General features: G+C 33.7%; 1 protein-coding gene across 3 annotated transcripts in view; it reads left to right on the top strand.

The window, feature by feature from the left end:
* The window catches only part of CWF19L2 (CWF19 like cell cycle control factor 2), a 421,416-nt gene that overhangs the window by 172,606 nt on the left and 228,760 nt on the right, over window positions 1–20,050 (top strand). For all 3 annotated transcript variants that reach the window (XM_028500977.2, XM_028500978.1, XM_024115330.3), the window contains exons 14-16: window positions 11,522–11,638; window positions 16,308–16,463; window positions 18,404–18,484. In XM_028500977.2, coding sequence (XP_028356778.1) covers window positions 11,522–11,638; window positions 16,308–16,463; window positions 18,404–18,484 — 354 coding nt within the window. The remainder of the gene's footprint in view (window positions 1–11,521; window positions 11,639–16,307; window positions 16,464–18,403; window positions 18,485–20,050) is intronic.

Here is a 20,050-nt window from a genome sequence, read left to right as displayed (position 1 = left end):
TTTTAAATTTTGGAGATTAATCCTTTGTCGGTTGCTTCATTTGCAACTATTTTCTCCCATTCTGAGGGTTGTCTTTTGGTCTTGTTTATGGTATCCTTTGCTGTGCAAAAGCTTTTAAGTTTCATTAGGTCCCATTTGTTTATTTTTGTTTTTATTTCCATTTCTCTAGGAGATGGGTCAAAAAGGATCTTGCTGTGATTTATGTCATAGTGTGTTCTGCCTATGTTTTCCTCTAAGAGTTTTATAGTGTCTGGCCTTACATTTAGGTCTTTAATCCATTTTGAGTTTATTTTTGTGTATGGTGTTAGGGAGTGTTCTAATTTCATTCTTTTACATGTAGCTGTCCAGTTTTCCCAGCACCACTTAACCACTTATTGAAGAGGCTGTCTTTTCTCCACTGTGTATTCTTGCCTCCTTTATCAAAGATAAGGTGACCATATGTGCGTGGGTTTATCTCTGGGCTTTCTGTTCCATTGATCTACATTTCTGTTTTTGTTCCAGTACCATGCTGTCTTGATTACTGTAGCTTTGTAGTATAGTCTGAAGTCAGGGAGCCTGATTCCTCCAGCTCTGTTTTTCTTTCTCAAGGTTGCTTTGGCTATTCGGGGTCTTTTGTATTTCCATACAAATTGTGCCACTCTTATTCAACATAGTTTTGGAAGTTCTAGCCACAGCAATCAGAGAAGATAAAGAAATAAAAGGAATCCAAATCGGAAAAGAAGTAAAGCTGTCACTGTTTGCAGATGACATGATACTATACATAGAGAATCCTAAAGATGCTACCGGAAAACTACTAGAGCTAATCAATGAATTTGGTAAAGTAGCAGGATACAAAATTAATGCACAGAATTTTAAGACAGTGATGAAAGAAATTAAAGATGATACAAATAGATGGAGAGATATACCATGTTCTTGGATTGGAAGAATCAACATTGTGAAAAAGACTCTACTACCCAAAGCAATCTACAGATTCAATGCAATCCCAAATTCTTATATTAAGTAAATAATTATTGTGTACCTGATGTATGCCAGAACCTAAGTAGTCACTGGGGAAAAGTAGAAAATCAGATATACTTGTGGAGCTTGTATTGTAGGGAAATAGAGCAGAGAATAAAAAATGTAATGATTGCCCTGATTTAAATTGTTGTTATGAAGTAGATATAGAGAGGAAATGTGATAAAATAATGGGAGAGTATTTTTGTGAAGGTGGTCTAAAAGACTTCTCTGAGGAGGTATTTTAGTAAAGGTATGAAAGATGAGAAGATGCAAGCAACATGAAGATATGAATGAATAATGTTTCAGAAAGAGGTATCAGTGAGTGAAAAGCCTTGAGGAGGAAATAAGGCAGGCATTTATGGAACAGAAAAAAGATCACTATAGCTGGAGTGGAGTGAGTGAGAAAACGTGGTAGGAGAGGAAGTTGAATGAATGCTAGTTTCAGTAACTAATAGTTTGGGGAATATACATATACATATTAATTAATTTGTTTGTTGTATATACCTACTTACATGCACAAGCACCTGTGTATCCAAAGAACTGGCATTGACTTTTCCATTCCAATTCTAGTCTTTAATATCTTTAGGTCATTAAGACAGTCAATCAGTTTGGATTTAGGTTTCTTTATTTCCTTACCCTTCCTTTTCTTTCTTTTCCTCTAGACTTTATCAAAAAGTAAAAGTAAAAAATTCCATTCAAAATTTAATCAGTCAAAAACCCCACCTTAATCACTTACTTGTATTAATTTTTCCATGTTCTTTTCTAGATTGTTACATAAACATTTGCATTTTCATAATTATGACGTTATATATAAATATTTCATTCCCCTTTAGTCTAGTTCTTAGCTTTAAAAAATGTAAGAATAAATTAAACATAAAGTAACAAAGTTTTCAATAATTCTTTACAAGAAGTTCGGGTTTTTCTCAATGACTTCATTTTCCCTGATGCACTGAAGACAGGCCAGGTCCAGAGGAGGCCCAGAGGTGTGAAGTGTACAAACCTTTTTTTAGCCTCTTGCTTTATAAGCGGTGTCCCAAAGTAGGCATTTCTCAATTAACTAGTGAAAGGAAACTGTTGGCCAGTAAAGACACATTTTCTATTTCTTCAATTCATATATTATTTCATACATTCCTTTTCCTATTCTTCTCAGTTTTCCTTTTCTGCTGTGAGGTAATCCACATTTTCCAATTAGAGATTTCTAAAGGTATTAAATCTTCTTTTGCCTTTAACTTACTGAGCATTGGCTGATCTGTTTCTTCCCTCTCAGACTAGTCGTTTCATTCTGGTTTCATTTTAATACCATTTGAATCTCTTTTCTTGGTCTATGCTTTATTATGCTATCTTAGCTTTAAAAACTGCTATCTTCAGCCTTTCATCCGTGAATATTTTAATATAGAAATGTTTGAAATATTGGTTTGAAGGAATTTTATCTATTTGCTACAATGTCTGACTGCTTATCCCATCTATTGTAGCTAATAGGTTATTTTATTAATCTGAATAAACAGTAAGAAATTATTCCTTTTAGTTGTTACCTAAGTTAATTATATATGATTATGAGTTTCTAAGGAATTACTTTGTTAGGTAGTAATAATTAACAGTATTCTAAAGCAGTTCAGCAATTCTCACTCAGCTTGAATTTCTAATACTTAAAGTTAATGTCGTAAATCCAAATGTATTAATGAAGCTATGTGAGTACTCATTAGAGTCAGACAGTTATGTAAGTTACTGATCATAAATTGTCCCTACCTTCTCCCTCTTTTTAAAAAATAAAAGTTATCTCTCCACTTCTTGTCTTTTTAAAAAATTTTTTTATTTATTTATTTTTATTTTTGGCTTTGTTGGGTCTTCGCTTCTTCTGTGCGTGGACTTTCTCTAGTTGCGGCGAGCAGGGGCCACTCCTCATCGTGGTGCGTGGGCCTCTCCCGTTGCAGAGCACAGGCTCCATATGCGCAGGCTCAGTAGTTGTGGCCCACGGACCCAGTCGCTCCACGGCATGTGGGATTTTCCCAGACCAGGGCATGAACCCATGTCCCCTGCATTGGCAGGCAGACTCTCAACCACTGCGCCACCAGGGAAGCCCCCCTTCTTGTCTTAACACTATCCTTTCCTTAAAAAAAAAAAAAAGTACTTTGATTTTTAGAGCAGTTTTAGATTTACAGAAAAATTGTAAGGCAGTACAGAGTTCCATATACCCTGTGCCCAGTTTCCTCTATTATTTCCATCTTAACATTAGTATAATAAAGTTATTACACCTAATGAAACAGTACTGTTTTTTGTTTGTTTTACTTAATATAGTTGATATACAATATTATGTTAATTTCAGGTGTACTATGTAATGATTTGACGTTTGCATACATTATGAAATGATCACCATGAAAAGTCTAGTAACCATCAGTCCCTATACAAAGTTATTACAATATTACTGACCATATTCCTTATGCTGTATATTACACCCCCATGACTTATTTATTTTGTAACTGGAGTTTTAATACCTTTTCATCCCCTTCACCTATTTCACACCTCCATCCCCAAACATGCCCCTCTGCCAACCACCCATTTGTTCTCTGTATCTATGAGTCTGTTTTTGTTTCATTATGTTTGTTCATTTGTTTTATTTTTTTTGATTTCACATATATGTGAGATGATATGGTATTTATCTTTCTCTGTCTAACTTATTTCATTTAGCATTTCAATCCATAATGTTGCAAATGCCAAGATTTCATTTTCATTATGGCTGAGTTATACTTCATTCTATATATGGTACATATATATATACACACACAAACACACATATATATATATACACACATACATATATACCATATCTCGTTTATCCATTCGTCTATTGAAGAACACTTAGGTTTCTTCTATATCTTGGCTATTGTAAATAATGCTGCAATGAACATTGATATGCATATATCTTTTTGAATTAGTGTTTCGTTTTCTTTAGGTAAATACTCAGAAGTGAAATTGCTGGATCATATGGCAGTTTTATTTTTAATTTTTTGAGGAAGCCCCACACTGTGTTCCATAGTGCCTGCACCAATTTATATTCCCACCAACAGTGTAGCAGGGTCACCTCTTGTCCACATCCTCACCAGCACTTGTTATTTGTTTTTTTGATGATAGCCATTCTGATAGGTATGAGGTGGCATCTCATTGTGGTTTTGATTTGCATTTCCCTCATTGTTAGTGATATTGAGCATCTTTTCATGTGTCTGTTGGCCATCTGTATATCTTCTTTGGAAAAACTTCTGTTTGCTCCTCTGCCCATTTTTTAATCAGTTGTTTTTTTGGTCTTGAGTTATATGACTTCTTTTGTATATTTTGGATATTAACACCTTATCTATCATTTGCAAGTATTTTCTCCCATTCAGTAGGCTGCCTTTTCATTTTGTTGATGATTTCTTTCACTATGTAAAAGCTTTTTAGTTTGACATAATCACATTTATTTATTTTTGTTTCTGTTTCCCTTACTTGAGGAGACATATGCAAAAAAATGTTGCTAAGGTCAATTTCAAAGAGTGTCCTACCTATAGTTTTCTCTAGAAGTTTTCTGGTTTCAGGTCTTACATTTAAATCTTTAATCCATTTTGAATTTTTTTTTTAATATGGTGTGAGAAAGTAGTCTAGATTGATTCTTTTGCATGTACCTGTCCAGTTTTCCCAACACCATTTATTGAAGAGGCTATCTTTTCCCTTTTGTATATTCTTGCTTCTTTTGTTGTAGATTAATTGAACATGTAAGCATGGGTTAGTTTCTGGGCTTTCTATTCTGTTTCATTGATCTATGTGTCTGTTTTTAATGCCAGTACCATTCTGTTTTGATTACTATAGCTTTGTGGTATAATTTGAAATCAGGAAGTGTGATACCTCCAACTTTGTTCGTTTTTTTCAAGATTGCTTTGGCTGTTCAGGGTCTTTTGTATTTTTATACAAATTTTAGAATTATTTGTTCTAGTTCTGTGAAATATACCATTGGTATTTTGATAGGGATTGCATTGAATCTTCAGGTTGCCTTGGGTAGTATGGTCATTTTAAATGATATTGCTTCTTCCAGTCTATGAACACAGAATTTCTTTCCATTTATTTTTGTCATCTCCATTTTCTTTCATTGATGTCTTATACTTTTCAGAGTACAACTTGTTTACTTCCTTGGTAAGATTTATTTATAGGTATTTTGTTCTTTTTGATGCAACTGTAAATGAGACTGTTTTCTTAATTTTTTCTTTCTGATTGTTATTAGTGTATAAAAATGCCACAGATTTCTGTGTATTAATTTTGTATCCTGCAACTTTACTGAATTCATTTATTAGTTCTAATAGTATTTTTGGTAGCATCTTGAGGACTTTCTATATATAGTATGTCATCTGCAAACAGTGAGTTTTACTTCTTCCTTTCCAGTTTAGATTCCTTTTCTTTCTTTTACTTGTCTGATTGCTGTGGCTAAATACAAGTGTGAAGAGTTGGCTTCCTTTTCTTTTTATTTTATTTATTTGTTATTTTTAAATTGAAATATAGTTGATTTACAATATTATGTTAGTTCCAGGTTTATAGCATAGTGATTCAGTATTTATATAGATTATACTCCATTTAAAGTTATTACAAAATAATGGCTATATGTCCCTGTGCTGTACAATATAGCCTTGTTGCTTATTTATTTTATACATAGAAGTTTGTATCTCTTAAACCCCTATCCCTATTTTCCCCTCCCCCACCCCTCTCTCCACTGGTAACCACTAGCTTATTCTCTGTATTTGTTTTATTTTATTCATTTGCTTATTTTATTGTTTTTAGATTCCACATATAAGTGATAACATACAGTATTTGTATTTCTTTGTCTGACTTATTTCACTAAGCATTATACCTCTTAGATCCATCCACATTGTTACAATTGGCAAAATTCGTTCTTTTACTATGGCTGAGTAATATTCCATTGTGTTTGTGTGTGTGTGTGTGTGTGTGTGTAGTGTATATGTGTGTGTATATATATATATATATATATATATATGTATTACATCTTCTTTATCTGTTCATCAGTTGATGGGCACTTAGGTTGCTTCCATATCATGGCTATTGTAAATAATACTGCTGTGAACATTGGGGTGATGTGTCTTTTCAATTATTGTTTTCATTTTCTTCAGATATATACCTGGGAGGGGAACTGCTGGATCATATGATAGTTCTATATTTAGTTTTTTGAGGAACCTCCATACTGTCTTCTGTAGTGACTTCCAATTTACATTCCCAACAACAGTGTACAGGGTTTCCTTTTCTCCACATCCTTGTCAACATTTGTTATTTATAGATTTTTTGATGATAGCCATTCTCACAGATGTGAGGTGATATCTTTATGGCTTTGATTTGCATTTCTCTGATGATTAGAAATGTTGAGCAACTTTTCATGTGCCTACTAGCCATCTGTATATCTTCCTTGGAAAAATGTCTATTCTAGTTTTCTGCACATTTTTCAATTGGGTTATTTGGTTTTTTGATATTGAATTTTATGAGCTGTTTATATATTTTGGATGTTAACCCCTTATTGGTCATATGATTTGCAAATATTTTCTCCCATTCAGTAGGTTATCTTTTCATTTTGTGGATGGTGTCTTGCTGTGCAAAAGCTTTTAAGTTTAATTAGGTCCCAGTTGTTTATTTTTTCTTTTGTTTCTTTTGCCTTAGGAGACTGATCCGAAAACATAACACCATGATTTTTGTCACAGAGTGTTCTGCCTATAGTGTTCTTCTAGGAGTTTTATGAGTTAATTTTTGCATATGGTGTGAGAACTGTTCTAATTGCATTCTTTTACATGTAGCTGTTCAGTTTTCCCAGCACCCCTTATTGAGGAGACTGTCTTTTTCTTTGTATATTCTTGCCTCCTTTGCCATAGATTAATTGACCATAGGTTCATGGGTTTATTCTTGGGCTTTCTATTCTACTTCTTTGATCTCTGTGTCTGTTTTTGTGCCAGTACCATACGGTTGTGATTTTACTGTAGCTTTGTAGTATCAACTGAACTCAGGGAGCGTGATGCCTACAGTTTGTTCTTTTTTTCTCAAGATTGCTTTAGCTATTCAGGGTCTTTTACTCTGTGAAAAGTATGGTTATTTTAATATGGGTTGTATTAAACTTGTAGATTGCTTTGAGTAATATGAACGTTTTAACCGTGTTATTTCTTCCAATCCATGAACACAGGATATCTCTCCATTTCTTTGTATCATCAGTTCCCTTCATTAGTGTCTTATAGTTTTCAGAGTATAGGTCTTTCACATGATTAGTTAAGTTTATTTCTAGGTATTTTCTTCTTTTTGATGCAATTTTATATGGGATTTGATTTCTTGCTTTTTCTGATAATTTATTATTAATGTATAGAAAAACTAGATTTCTGTATATTAATCTTTTATCCTGCAACTTTACTGATTTCATTTATTTGTTATAGTAGTTTTTGTAGCATCTTTAGGATTTGATATGTATAATATCATGTCATCTGCAAACAGTGACAGTTTTACTTCTTTTTAATTTGCAGTCTTTTTTTGTGTCTTTTTCTTCTCTGTTTGCTGTGGCTAAACACAGATGGTGAGAGTAGGCATCCTTTTTATTCCTGATCTTAGAGGAAATGTTTTCAGCTTTTCACTGTTGAGTATAATGTTGGCTGTGAGTTTTTCATGTATGGCTGTATTATATTGGTGTATGTTCTCTGTATACCCACTTCGTTGAGTTTTTGTTATAAATGGGTCTTGAATTTTGTCTAAAGCTTTTTCTGCATTTATGGAGATGATCATATGATTTATACTCTTCAGTTTTTTTATGTGGTGTATCGTGTTGCATCAAATACAATTTTTTGTTTCCTCACTTTCAGTGTGTATGTCTTTAGATCTGAAGTGAATCTCTTGGAAGCAGCATATGTATCATTCTTGTTTTTTTTTACCAAATTAGTTGCTCTGTGTCTTTGTTGCTATTTTGTTAATTGTTTTCATAGTTCTTCTTCATTACTTTCTTCTCCTTTTGCTCCCTTTCCTTGTGATTTGATGACTGTCTTTAGTGTTACATTTGGATTTCGTTTTCTTTTTTGTGTATCTGTTACTGGTTTTTGATTTTTTAGTTACCATGATGTTCATATGTAACAACATACATATTTACATATATGTATATAAAATCTTTATTTTAAATTAATGATCTATTAAGTTTATACTCATTCTAACCACACTACATTTTACTGCCCTCCCCCCAACATTTAATGTTTTTGTTGTCATATTTTATATCTTTCTATTTTGTGTATCCCTTAACTACTTATTGCAGGTATGGATCATTTTTTTACTTTTATCTCTTAACCGTCCTACTAGCTTTGTAAGTTGTTGATCTACTACCTTTAATGTATGTTTGCCTTTCCCAGTGAGACTTTTCTTTTCATAATTTTCTTACTTCTACTTATGGCCTTTTCTTTTCTCCTTAGAGAAGTCTTTTTATCATTTCTTGTAAAGCCAGTTTAGTAGTGCTGAACCCTTTCAGCTCTTGCTTATCTTTAAAATGCTTTAACTCTCCTTCAAACCTGAATGATGACGTCACCAAGTAGAATATTGTTGGTTGTAGGTTTTTTCTTTTTATCACTTTAAAGATATCATGCCATTCCCTTCTGGCCTGCAATTTCTGCTGAAAAGTCAGCTGATAGCCTTATGGGAGTTACCTTATATGTAACTAGTTGCTTTTCTCTTGCTGCTCTTAAGATTCTCTCTTCATCTTTAATTTTTGCAATTTTAATTATATTGTGTCATGGTGTAGACACATTGGGTTCATCTTGTTTGGAAGTCTCCATAGCTTCCTATACCTATATCTGTTTCCTTCTTAAGGTTAGGGAAGTTTTCAGCCATAATTTCGTTGAATACATTTTCTACCCCTTTTTCTTTCTCTGCTCCTTCTGGGACCCCTATAATGTGAATATTAGTATGCTTGATGTTGTCTCAGAGGTCTTTCTCAATCTATCCTCATTTTTAAAACACTTGTTGTTGTTGTTCAGCTTGAGTGATTTCCACTACTCTGTCTTCCAGATCTTTCAAATCTCTGATCAGTTCCTCTGTATCAGTTCCTCTGAATCAATCTACTGTTGATTTGTTCTAGTGTATATATTTTTCTTTTAGTTCTTGTATTCTTTAGTTCTCGTTGGTTCTTCTTTGTATTTTCTAACTGTTCTTTGAAATTGTCACTGTGTTCATCCCTTCTTCTCCCAAGTTCAGTTAACTTATTTATGATCATTATCTTGAACTCTTTACTGGGTCAATTGCTTATCTTTGTTTAGTTGCTTTTCTTTTTTTTTTTTTTTTCTGAGGTTATGTCTTGTTCCTTCACTTGGAACATTTCCTTCATCTCCTCATTTTACCCAATTCTGTGTTTTTTTAACTCAGTGTTAAGTATGTCAGTTACTTCTCCCCATCTTCAGAAGTAGCCTTTTATAAGAGACATCCTGTGGGGCCTGGCAGCATGCACCCCTTTGGTCACCAGAGCCCGATTCCTAGAGGTGCCCCCTATATGGGCTGCATGTACCCTTCTGTTGCGGTAGGGTCAACTTCCACTGGGGAGTTGGTATGTGGGGCTGAACTCCAGCTTAGTTGGCTGTGGTGCTTCTTGGCACGACTTGCAGGCCTGCTGGAGTGCCAGGTAGGCTTTTCTCGTGGTTGTCTGTTTCAATCTATGGGATGTGGGGCTGCTGCCGTCTGCCAGTAGGTGGGGTAGGCTTCTCAAGTGGTTCATTGCATGCCCAACAGGGCTCAGGGCTGATGCCAGCTTGCTGGAGGATAGGCCTGGTCCTTGGCATTAATAAGCTAGAGGGAGGATTCTGAAATGGTGCTTGCCAGTGCTGGTGTTATTGAGGTAGAATGAGCTGCCAAAAATGGCTGCTGCCAGCTTTTCTGTCCCCAGGGGGAGTCCCAATTGCTTCCTGCCTGTCTCAGAGGCTCTCCAAGAGCAGCAGGTGGGTCTGAAACAGGCTCCTTTCAAACTAGTGCCTCTGTGCTAGGACTCAGAGCATGTGAGATTTTGCAGACAGCCTTTAAGAATGGAGTCCCTATTTCCTGTTGCCCTTGGGATCTCTCCCATATGCAAACCTTGCAAGCCTTCAAAGCCAGACATTCTGGGAGCTCATCTTCATGGTGCAAGTCCCCTGCCTGGGAGCCCAGCGTGGGGTTCATACTCCTTGCTTCTTGTGAAGGATCTCTATTATTGTAATATTTCTCTGGTTTGTGGGTTGCTGACCTGGGGGTGTAGGTCCTGACTAAAGTGCATCTCCAGCCCTGGTGCCTGTCTCATTGTGGTTCCTTCTTTATGTCTTTAGTTGTGGAGTATCTTTTCTGCTGGTCTTAAGGTTGTTCTTACAGGTAGTTGCTCTGTAATTAGTTGTAATTTTCTTGTGCCTGTGAGAGGAGGTGAGCTCAGGGTCTTCCTAGTCCAACTTCTTGGCCACCTCTTCAGTGCTTATTCCTGATATTGTTTTTTTTTTTGTTTTTTTTTTTGTGGTATGCGGGCCTCCCTCTGTTGTGGCCTCTCCCGTTGCGGAGCACAGGCTCCGGACGCGCAGGCCCAGTGGCCATGGCTCACGAGCCCAGGGCCCAGCCGCTCCGCGGCACGTGGGATCCTCCCAGACCGGGGCGCGAACCCAGTTCCCCTGCATCGGCAGGCGGACGCGCAACCACTGCGCCACCAGGGAAGCCCCCTGATATTGTTTTTAATTGTGAATATTTTTGGGATTTAACTGTAAATTTAAGTAGATAGGCATATCCACATACACTCCTAGTTTCTCCTCTTACAGCGAAGTTTTAAAAATTTGCGTAATTTTGTAAAGCAATTAATAAATTTATTAATTCATTAATTAATTCTCTTACATAAAATTTTTCTAGCTAAAACCTAGCAAAAAATTATAGAAAATAGGATCAAACCTCGTTGAAGAATATTTATGGTTCTTCTGAACACCTTTTCCTCTCTACATATATACTAATTGACCTTTTTTGTTTTTAGACAGTTTGTGTAAAATGAAAAAATAGTACCAGCTTGTAGTTAATACATGTATGTAAATAAATAGAACTCAACCAGTGCTGTAAAGCCATACAGAGGTTATTGCTCTTTTCTCAGCCAATGAGAGAAGAAAGACCTGATTAATAGGCATCAGTTTAACTTCCGTATCATTACCAGGTCATGTATTTCTTGTATTCTTGCAAAATTTGTGCTGTTTCAAGGGCTTTGAAGGCATATAGCTTTCTCAGGTGAAGGATAAAGTGTCATTCATCTACCCTTTATGTAATCTTTGAGATATAGCAGTCAAAATTGAGACTTATGCAGTAAGTTTCTGGTTATTGAAAGATATCTTCATCGATTTTAAAATTTTAAATAGTGAATGTCTTTAAAATATTAAACTATAATATATTACTTATGAGCAGGTTTATTAACTGTTAGCCATGTTAACCTACGAGGGGCTCATCTTTCAGAACTGAGAATAAATAGCAGTAACATTTCACCTTTGCATCTTTTTTCCCATAGGTTTATTTATGTTTACCCAACTTACAATCTCTTACTGAAGGGCACTGCTTGATAGTCCCTTTGCAGCACTATAGAGCAGCTACCTTATTGGATGAAGACATCTGGGAGGAAATTCAGGTCAGCATGATAATGCTTATGATCATTGTAATGATCAAGAGCAGTTTTTACACACTATTGTGATAAATTCTAACAAGTTTTATGCCTTCATTCAATGATTTTACTTTCTGAATTTAAACAAGTATACATTTCCATAGTTGTGTATATCTGTGGGTCATGATGTTTTCACCACTCACTACCTTTTTAGTTTATTGAAAGCTTTAAATAAAAATTTTTATTGAGGTGTAATTGTCATATAATATATTAGTTCCAGGTATACAACTGAAAGCTTTTGTCTTCTAAATAAACTATGATCAAGTAATAATTATTTTTACTTTAAAAGAAATCAATGTAAGATTTCTAATATTTGCTTTCATGGAACATGAAATAATCATTCTTACCACAGTAAGCTAATAAATTACAGCCAAAGGAAAGATGTTTTCAGATAATAAAAAATAATTTTTGACCTTTTCTGCTATGTTTTTGTCATGATTTTGTTACCAGCTTTAATTTCCATACTTTTCCCTTATAGCCTTTTGGATTCAGGGAGTGTGTGTGTGTGTGTGTGTGTGTGTGTGTGTGTGTGTGAATGTCTGTGTCCGTGTCTGATTCTTCAAGAAATTGAAAGGCACAACGTGGGTGAAATTGCTGCTGAATTGCAAGACCTTATAATGACCAAAAGAGAGAGAGAGAGAAAGGGAGGGAGGGAGGGAGGAAGGAAGGAAGGAAGGAAGGGAGAAAAAGAGAGAGAGAGAGAGAGAAGGAAGGAAGGGAGGGAGGTCCTGTTTTTCTAATGACTGACAAGTGAATAGGGGTTATAGGAACCCCTAGTTAGAAAACATGAACATTTTAAGACTTCTAAAGAGACTAATACTAGTCTTTGTATCATGCTGATAAAGATACCAAGAGAGGAGATATTTTTACTGTATTTCATGAAATTCTGTCTTTTAACTCCCTGAAATCTTTTACTTTATGCTGTGAAAGTTAAAGGACAGACTGTTTTAATGCATCTATGGCCCAGCAAGGGTAAGAGTGTGGATAAGTGTATTTGATGTGAAAAAAAAATTTCTTTTTCTAATAGTGGATGCCAGTGCAGTAAATAATTTAAAGTGGAAAGTGTTACAGATTTGGTTTTCAGAATTATTTGGGGACTCTTCTGGAATGCTTTTTAAAAATGTATATATGCAAAACTGATTTAACTTAGAGCAAAATTAAAGTGCCAAAAAGATTTTAAGTTATACAGGAATCTAGTCTGTATGTTATATGTTTCTGTAAGAAATTAAGTTACTTGATGAAAAACACTTAGTTGGATAAAGAAGAAATTTATTCAGTTCAATAGATACTGAGTGCATGAGTGTAAGATAATGCAGGTGTTGGGAGAAATGCAGAGATAAAACACTCATTAATTCTGCCCAAAGGTGTGGTATATACTAGTATAGGTTACATTATGGTTTAGCAGATTTTGTAAGCCAGATGCATTATAGAAAATTGAGTGAGGGAGCAAAAGCCAAATTGTTTTATGTAAATAATGGCATTATAGCTCTCTTTTGTGATAAAAGAAAGTTGTTAGAAGGTGTAAATTACTCTACAATAGTGAATGAAGAAAATATCTGAATTCTAGCTTATTTAAAGAAATGTACTTTTTTTGATTTTTGTTTTTACTTTCAAATATGTACAAAAACTCAAATTAATTATGCCCTGGTTAATACCCTTATGGTCATTCACCTCTTTTAGAGAATATATATTAAAAATGACTTGATTTAGCAAAAAATTATGTTTGCAAATTCAGGGTCCACTTCCTTCAAGTAATTTTTATCACCATCCTCTAGTAACATTTAAATTTAATTTTAGACCTTATATTTAGTAGAATATGCAAAGATATTCAGCAGAGCATGTGGGAATAATCAGATTTCTAATGATAATATCTCACTTTTTAGTTCTATTAAATATATAGTGAAACTTGTTCCCCTTTAAGTTTATTCTTACCAGTTTGACAAATGAGCTTGAACATATGTTATAGTCAGACACTGTAGGTCCATTTTTTAAATATCTCAAATTAGTGGTATGGTGGTGGGGTCGTTGATGCTTATCTACAGTGGGCTTCACTGTGGGGCCATTTCAGTGGGAAACTTCCAGTGTTAGTACCATTAGGTCTTTTTCTTGGGGCTCGTCAGACTCTCCAGAAAACACTCTTTCAGTCTCTTGCCTAGAGCATCTATGTCTGCTTTCCAGTGTTCTGGGAGCTGAGTTGGGAAAGAAGGCTGGTGTGGCAAAATGTCAAACACTTAAGACCACTAAGTAACATTTTTTATGATGCCCCTGTTTTCAGACTGTATACTCTCAACTGTGTCTGGTTTTCCTAGCCCAGCAACTTTGTTGTTTGCCTTCTCCAGAAGGTTATCCTATAGTGTTCTGCTGGTGTGGAGGAGGGGATCTGGTGTGTTAGTTATTTTTTTTCAAAAGACTTTCATCTGTGCCATCTGTTTTTCATTACACCTTCACCTCTAGTTCCATAATTCCTTGGTGCTGCCAATTCCTGAGCCTTTTGAGGATTCTGCAGTGTAGCATGGGTTTCTTCTTTACCATCCCTGCTAAACCCCCTCCTCCTATATCACCCAACTGTGAACCAGCTTTCTAGTGTTTAAGTCAGATATTATGGGGTGATCTGATTTTTAGCGTATTTTCTCTCATTTTCTTTGTTCTAATAGCTTTACGCTGTTTTGAAAATTATCTTAATGTCATTTTTGAGGGGTCACTTCACAAAGGGTGTAGAATTAAATGTGTATGTTCTGTACTATTGCCTAACATTTATCTTTGGATAATCTTATCTTTAGACATGTTCTATTTAGAAAATTTGAATAAATTATAGTATTAATATTATATCATCAGCCCTAAATAGCTTTGGTATCTTTAATGAAAATACTTTAATATTTATTTTAAATTCCTTTACTCGTGTTTATCTTAGTTTTTTGTAATGTGATTTGTAATGTGTAAGAATCGTAACACTCTAGTATAGATTACTTAAATATATTGTAAGGAATATAAGTCCAGATGTGTTAACTAAATGAGGAATTGCAATTAGGTGAGTAATCATAGTTTAGAAACGTGGAAAATAGTGATTACCTGAAGGATGAAGTGTTTTCTACTTGTAATACGGGAATTTTATTTCGCCCCTGTAACATGAGATCTCTACATCTCTGTGAAGCATAAAGTAATTTTGATATCTTATGATAACTAAAACACTTTCTTCATTGTTTAGTTTTCATATAAATTTTAAAGAATGAATATTATTTAACTATGTATAATGTATTTGTTGTATTGAACTTGGGGAAATCCTGCTTTAATGGAGTTGATAACCTCAAATTATACCATTAAACTCATATTTTTAAATTAAAGTATTTATATATTTATATATATATATATATATATGGAGTACTTAAAAGTGTGTATGTGTCCTCCTTGAGGCTATAAGTATGATGTTTATATATTTTATAATATTGAACTTTTCTTGCATCACTACTAATTTAGTACTTTTGAGTTTTCATTTATAATCCATGACATCTTAAGTCTGTCTTCTTCGCTATTGTCCAGATAGACTCTAGAACCGTCATCCAACAGTTAAACCTAAATTTTACCACCTAAATGTGATTTTATCTCTTCTTATTTTAGTTTACTGGAACTGTTTCCAATATATACATAATACTGAGCAGAGTGAGTTTCAGTTAAAAAAAATATGTTGCTTAACTATGTGAAATTATGTGGTAGATTTAGAAAGTAAAGTAACTATAAGGTAACATTGTAGAGTTTAAACATTGTTTACTATTTTTTTTATTTTGAAAAGTGCTGAGCTTATATATACAGCTGTGGTTAGAAATTTAGAGCAAATCCTGTATCTGTTGCTTACTAGGTACCTTTTTAGTTTACCTCAAATTATAATTATTCAATTTTTTTCCCCTACTTGTTCTTATTTTATAAAATGAGTGGAAAATAGAATAGTGATGAGTGATCAATAATAAGTGATCAGAGGAGACCTGGTCGGAACCCAGAACTCCCAACCCTTACCCAGCAGTAATTTGTAGCCTTTCTTCTTTTTGGGTGTCAACAGAGGCTTGAGTGGAAAACCTGAACTTCTATCTCCACATGGGAGTAACTAGGCAGGGTCTCAACAACAACCTGGTTGAATCTCTAGGGAATTATGCTGAGTGAAAATTTGCAAGTGAAGGATCAGAAGACATATGAAGGGAACCAGCAAATGAAGTTACTTTGAGGATAGAAAAACAATTGGAAGTGAATTCTGCATGTCTGTTACTGAATTTAAGGATGCCTACCTGCTCAGAGTACCTTTTTTGGGTTTGGGGTGTTTTCCTATGATTTTACTGTCAGTTCTATATATTTTACCTCCTAAATGTGATTTTATCTCTTCCTTTTCTTATTTTAGTTTACTGGCACTGTTTCCAATATATACATAATACTGAGCAGAGTGCATTTCAGTTAAAAAAAACATGTTGCTTAACTATGTGAAATTATGTGGTAGATTTAGAAAGTAAAGTAACTATAAGGTAACATTGTAAAGTTCAAACATTGTTTACTATTTTTTTTATTTTAAAAGAATTTATTATACATTTTATTGTTCTCATATTTTGAATCTCCTCTCAGTGCGTTATTTACCTAGCCATTTTCCTCTCTTCAGATGTTTAGAAAATCATTGGTAAAGATGTTTGAAGATAAAGGATTGGACTGTATCTTTTTAGAAACAAATATGAGCATGAAGAAACAGTATCATATGGTTTATGAATGCATTCCTCTCCCAAAGGAAGTGGGTGATATGGCTCCCATCTATTTTAAGGTATTTATGGATAGTCTTTACAGGCATACTTATTTTTTGCTATATTATGGTTTTATGAATAGTTATCTTTATTCTGATATTTTTTCTCCTATGTACTTATCAAATTTTATATCATATAAAGAAATGAAGTAAAGCACAAAAAATTCTGCTATATAAATTTCTGTAGAAGAAATTTGTGATTTTGACCTTTAAAAATCATGCTTATTTATAAGTATGAATATACTATCAAATGGTAATTTTTAATTTCTCATTTCTCAAATGAAAAATCAAGTTCTACCTTGAAGTACTTTCAAGTCAAAATTGTAGTAATAACTCTAGAAAACTTATAATTTAAATTTCTTAGAGCCAAACATAGTTACATGCAAACAGTAAAAATTACAATTGCTAAAAAAAAAAAAATTTACAATTGCAGAGACAAGTTATTGCTGCAAGTTTTAGTATTTAATACCTCATCATGCTCTTTGTAAAAAGAAACTAAACTCTAACCTTGACATACATCTTTGGACATTGTAATAAATTATTAGAGTTCTTAAGCAATTGTGTCATTATAATATTCAAGCAGGTTTAACTAAATAGCATTTGTTTGATACTGACCTGAGTGCAGTGTAATTTATAGACTAATATAAATTTGTAAATGTAGAACCATATATGAAATAGTAACGTGTACAATTAAGAAGATAATGTTTTGTGAGGTGGTATAGAAACTTGCAAATGCAACATTTAGACAATATAGGATGGTAAATTTTAATTAATATGGACTGTAAATCCCAATAAAAAGAATTATTTTAAAAAAGGATTATTAAACCTGTTAAGGTTGATGAGGTGGTGAAAATCAACTTTTCCTGTAGAAATTTTTAAAAACAATCTGATTATTTGCTTTGAAATCATGCTATTAAAGTATAGGAAAACAAGCCAGATAATTCCCAAACCCATGTCAGTCCTGTATTAAACAGAATCAATTGAGAGATTATTATGCTTTTCTTCAATTTTTTTTTTCTCTTGTACTTCCTCCCTGAGCCCTAGGAGATTGTGACTATAGGTATTGAAGTACATAGGGCACAGCATAGAGCAGCTACTGTTGCTCATGGTGAGTGACAGAAATGTCATCTCTTAGCAGAATGGTATGCCACTTTTTTTTTATATTGTATCTTTTATATGATCATTAAAGATGTACTTATTTGATTTAGCTTCAGTTTTATATTGAATGTGCTACATTATAGTGTCAACACAAGCAATCCATGTCTTTTAAATAGGGAGCAGCAGTATACCTGATGTATTTAAACTATGCTTATTTGAATGTTAATTTCACCTTTAAAATTTGCTTCATTAGTAATGATGTGTAAAAATGACATTATTTTATAATTATCACCATGGCTTTACTTTCTATTAAATATTTCTTTACCATAAATACTAGTCATATTGATTAGCTTAGAAAGTCTTATAATTTCATGTCTATGTATTTTTTCCCATGCATTTTTACTCCTTTTTTCTATGGCCAGAAATAGTTCAAGTATTTGGTTGCCAGAAAGCACATAAATTACTGTTTTTATATACGGAAGAAGAACAATAAAACAAAATGAATTTATTTGAGTAGATGTCTATGAATGGAGTAAGGAATTTGTGAACTTTATGTTCACAAATTACGTTCAATATTAAATTGCTTGGTCTTACTAAGGATTGTTTTTGTCATGTAAAGGTGAGCTAAAGTTAGTACAAGAGTTAAGAATGAGTAAAATAGTATTATTTTGGCTAATGATAAGACTTGTATGAAATCAAGAAATTCCAATTTTAAATAACAGAAATTAAAGGCTTAATTCATTCAAAATAATAACCTAACATGTATATTATACCTTATAATTAATTCACCATATTACTTTACTTTTAAACTCTTTGTATTTACTTGTGTATTATTTTTTAATTGACAAATGGCTATTTCTTAGAAAGCCATAATGGAAACTGATGAAGAATGGTCTATGAACAAGAAATTAATTGATCTCTCTTCAAAAGATATCAGAAAGTCCGTAAGTATTAATTTTTTTTAATATAAGAAATAACCCTACTGGTTAGGATCTTTGTAATTTCCATATCTTATTTGAAAAAGAGACCATTTGGCTGAGTGATCAGAGGTGAAGTAAATATAATTCCATAAATAAAGAAGAAATTATTTTCATCCTACCTGGTCTAGCAGATCCTTATTTCTTTAATTGCTTATTTGAATGTTTATTCCTGATCTTTTGGTGCTCTGCCACTGTAGTCCCTATGATTGTTTATGATAACCATAAGACTCTGCCATGAAAGTTCCTCTTAATGGGATTCTCAGCCTCTGGGACAAGTGAGGAGAGATGCCTTCTTGTTACTGAAATTATAATGAGAAAAACATTTTCCTAAAGGCTCTATTTTGAACATGGAACACTCTCTCTCTCTCTCTCTTTTTTTTTTTTTTTTTTTTTTTTTTTTACTTATACAAAAGTTCACTGTTCTGGTCCTTTAAAACAGTACTTGAGTTAGATGATGGGTACATTATTCTTTTAGAGACTTTACTAACCATGCTTCATAGTTTAATCTTGATTTGCAGATCAGATTTTAGATACAAGTTACCCTTAAGTTGAATACTTCTGTAATGACCTTCCTCTTTTCTAGAAATACACACTAAATGGAATAGATATATAATAGAACTGTGGATTCCTTTTTCTATTCAAAGAGTATTATATGAACGTTTATTGAGTGCCTGCTCTTTACCAGGCAGTGTTCTAGATGCTTTTTATACGTAATGGAACAAAACAAAGGCTTTATGTAGCTTATATTCTAGTGCAGGAGTTGGGAACTGCACTCTGTGTGCTAAATCCAGCCTGCTGCCTGTTTGTGTAAATGAAGTTTTATAGTAATACAGCTAAATCCCTTTTTTTTCCTTAACATCTTTATTGGAGTATAATTGCTTTACAATAGTGTGTTAGTTTCTGCTTTATAACAAAGTGAATCAGCTATACATATACATATATCCCCACATCTCCTCCCTCTTGCGTCTCCCTCCCAACTTTCCTATCCCACCCCTCTAGGTGGTCACAAACCACTGAGCTGATCTCCCTGTGCTATGTAGCTGCTTCCCACTAGCTATCTCTTTTACATTTGGTAATATATATAAGTCCATGCCACTCTCTCACTTCTTCCCAGCTTACCCTTCCTCGCCCCACCGTGTCCTAAAGTCCATTCTTTACGTCTATGTCTTTATTCCTGTCCTGCTGCTAGGTTCTTCATAACCTTTTCCTTTTTTTTTTTTTTTTTTTTTTTTTGATTCCATACATATGTGTTAGCATACGGTATTTGTTATTCTCTTTCTGACTTATTTCATTCTGTATGACAGACTGTAGGTCCATCCACCTCACTACAAATAACTCAATTTCGTTTCTTTTTGTGGCTAATATTCCATTGTATATATGTGCCACATCTTCTTTATCCATTCATCTGTTGATGGACACTTAGGTTGCTTCCATGTCCTGGCTATTGTAAATAGAGCTGCAATGAACATTTTGGTACATGACTCTTTTTGAATTATGGTTCTCTCAGGGTATATGCCCAGTAGTGGGATT

This window comes from Physeter macrocephalus, chromosome 16, assembly GCF_002837175.3.
Source record: "Physeter macrocephalus isolate SW-GA chromosome 16, ASM283717v5, whole genome shotgun sequence".
Taxonomy (NCBI): Eukaryota; Metazoa; Chordata; class Mammalia; order Artiodactyla; family Physeteridae; genus Physeter; species Physeter macrocephalus.
The sequence above is the reverse complement of the archived record's forward strand: the minus strand, read 5'-3'. Positions and strand labels throughout refer to the sequence as shown.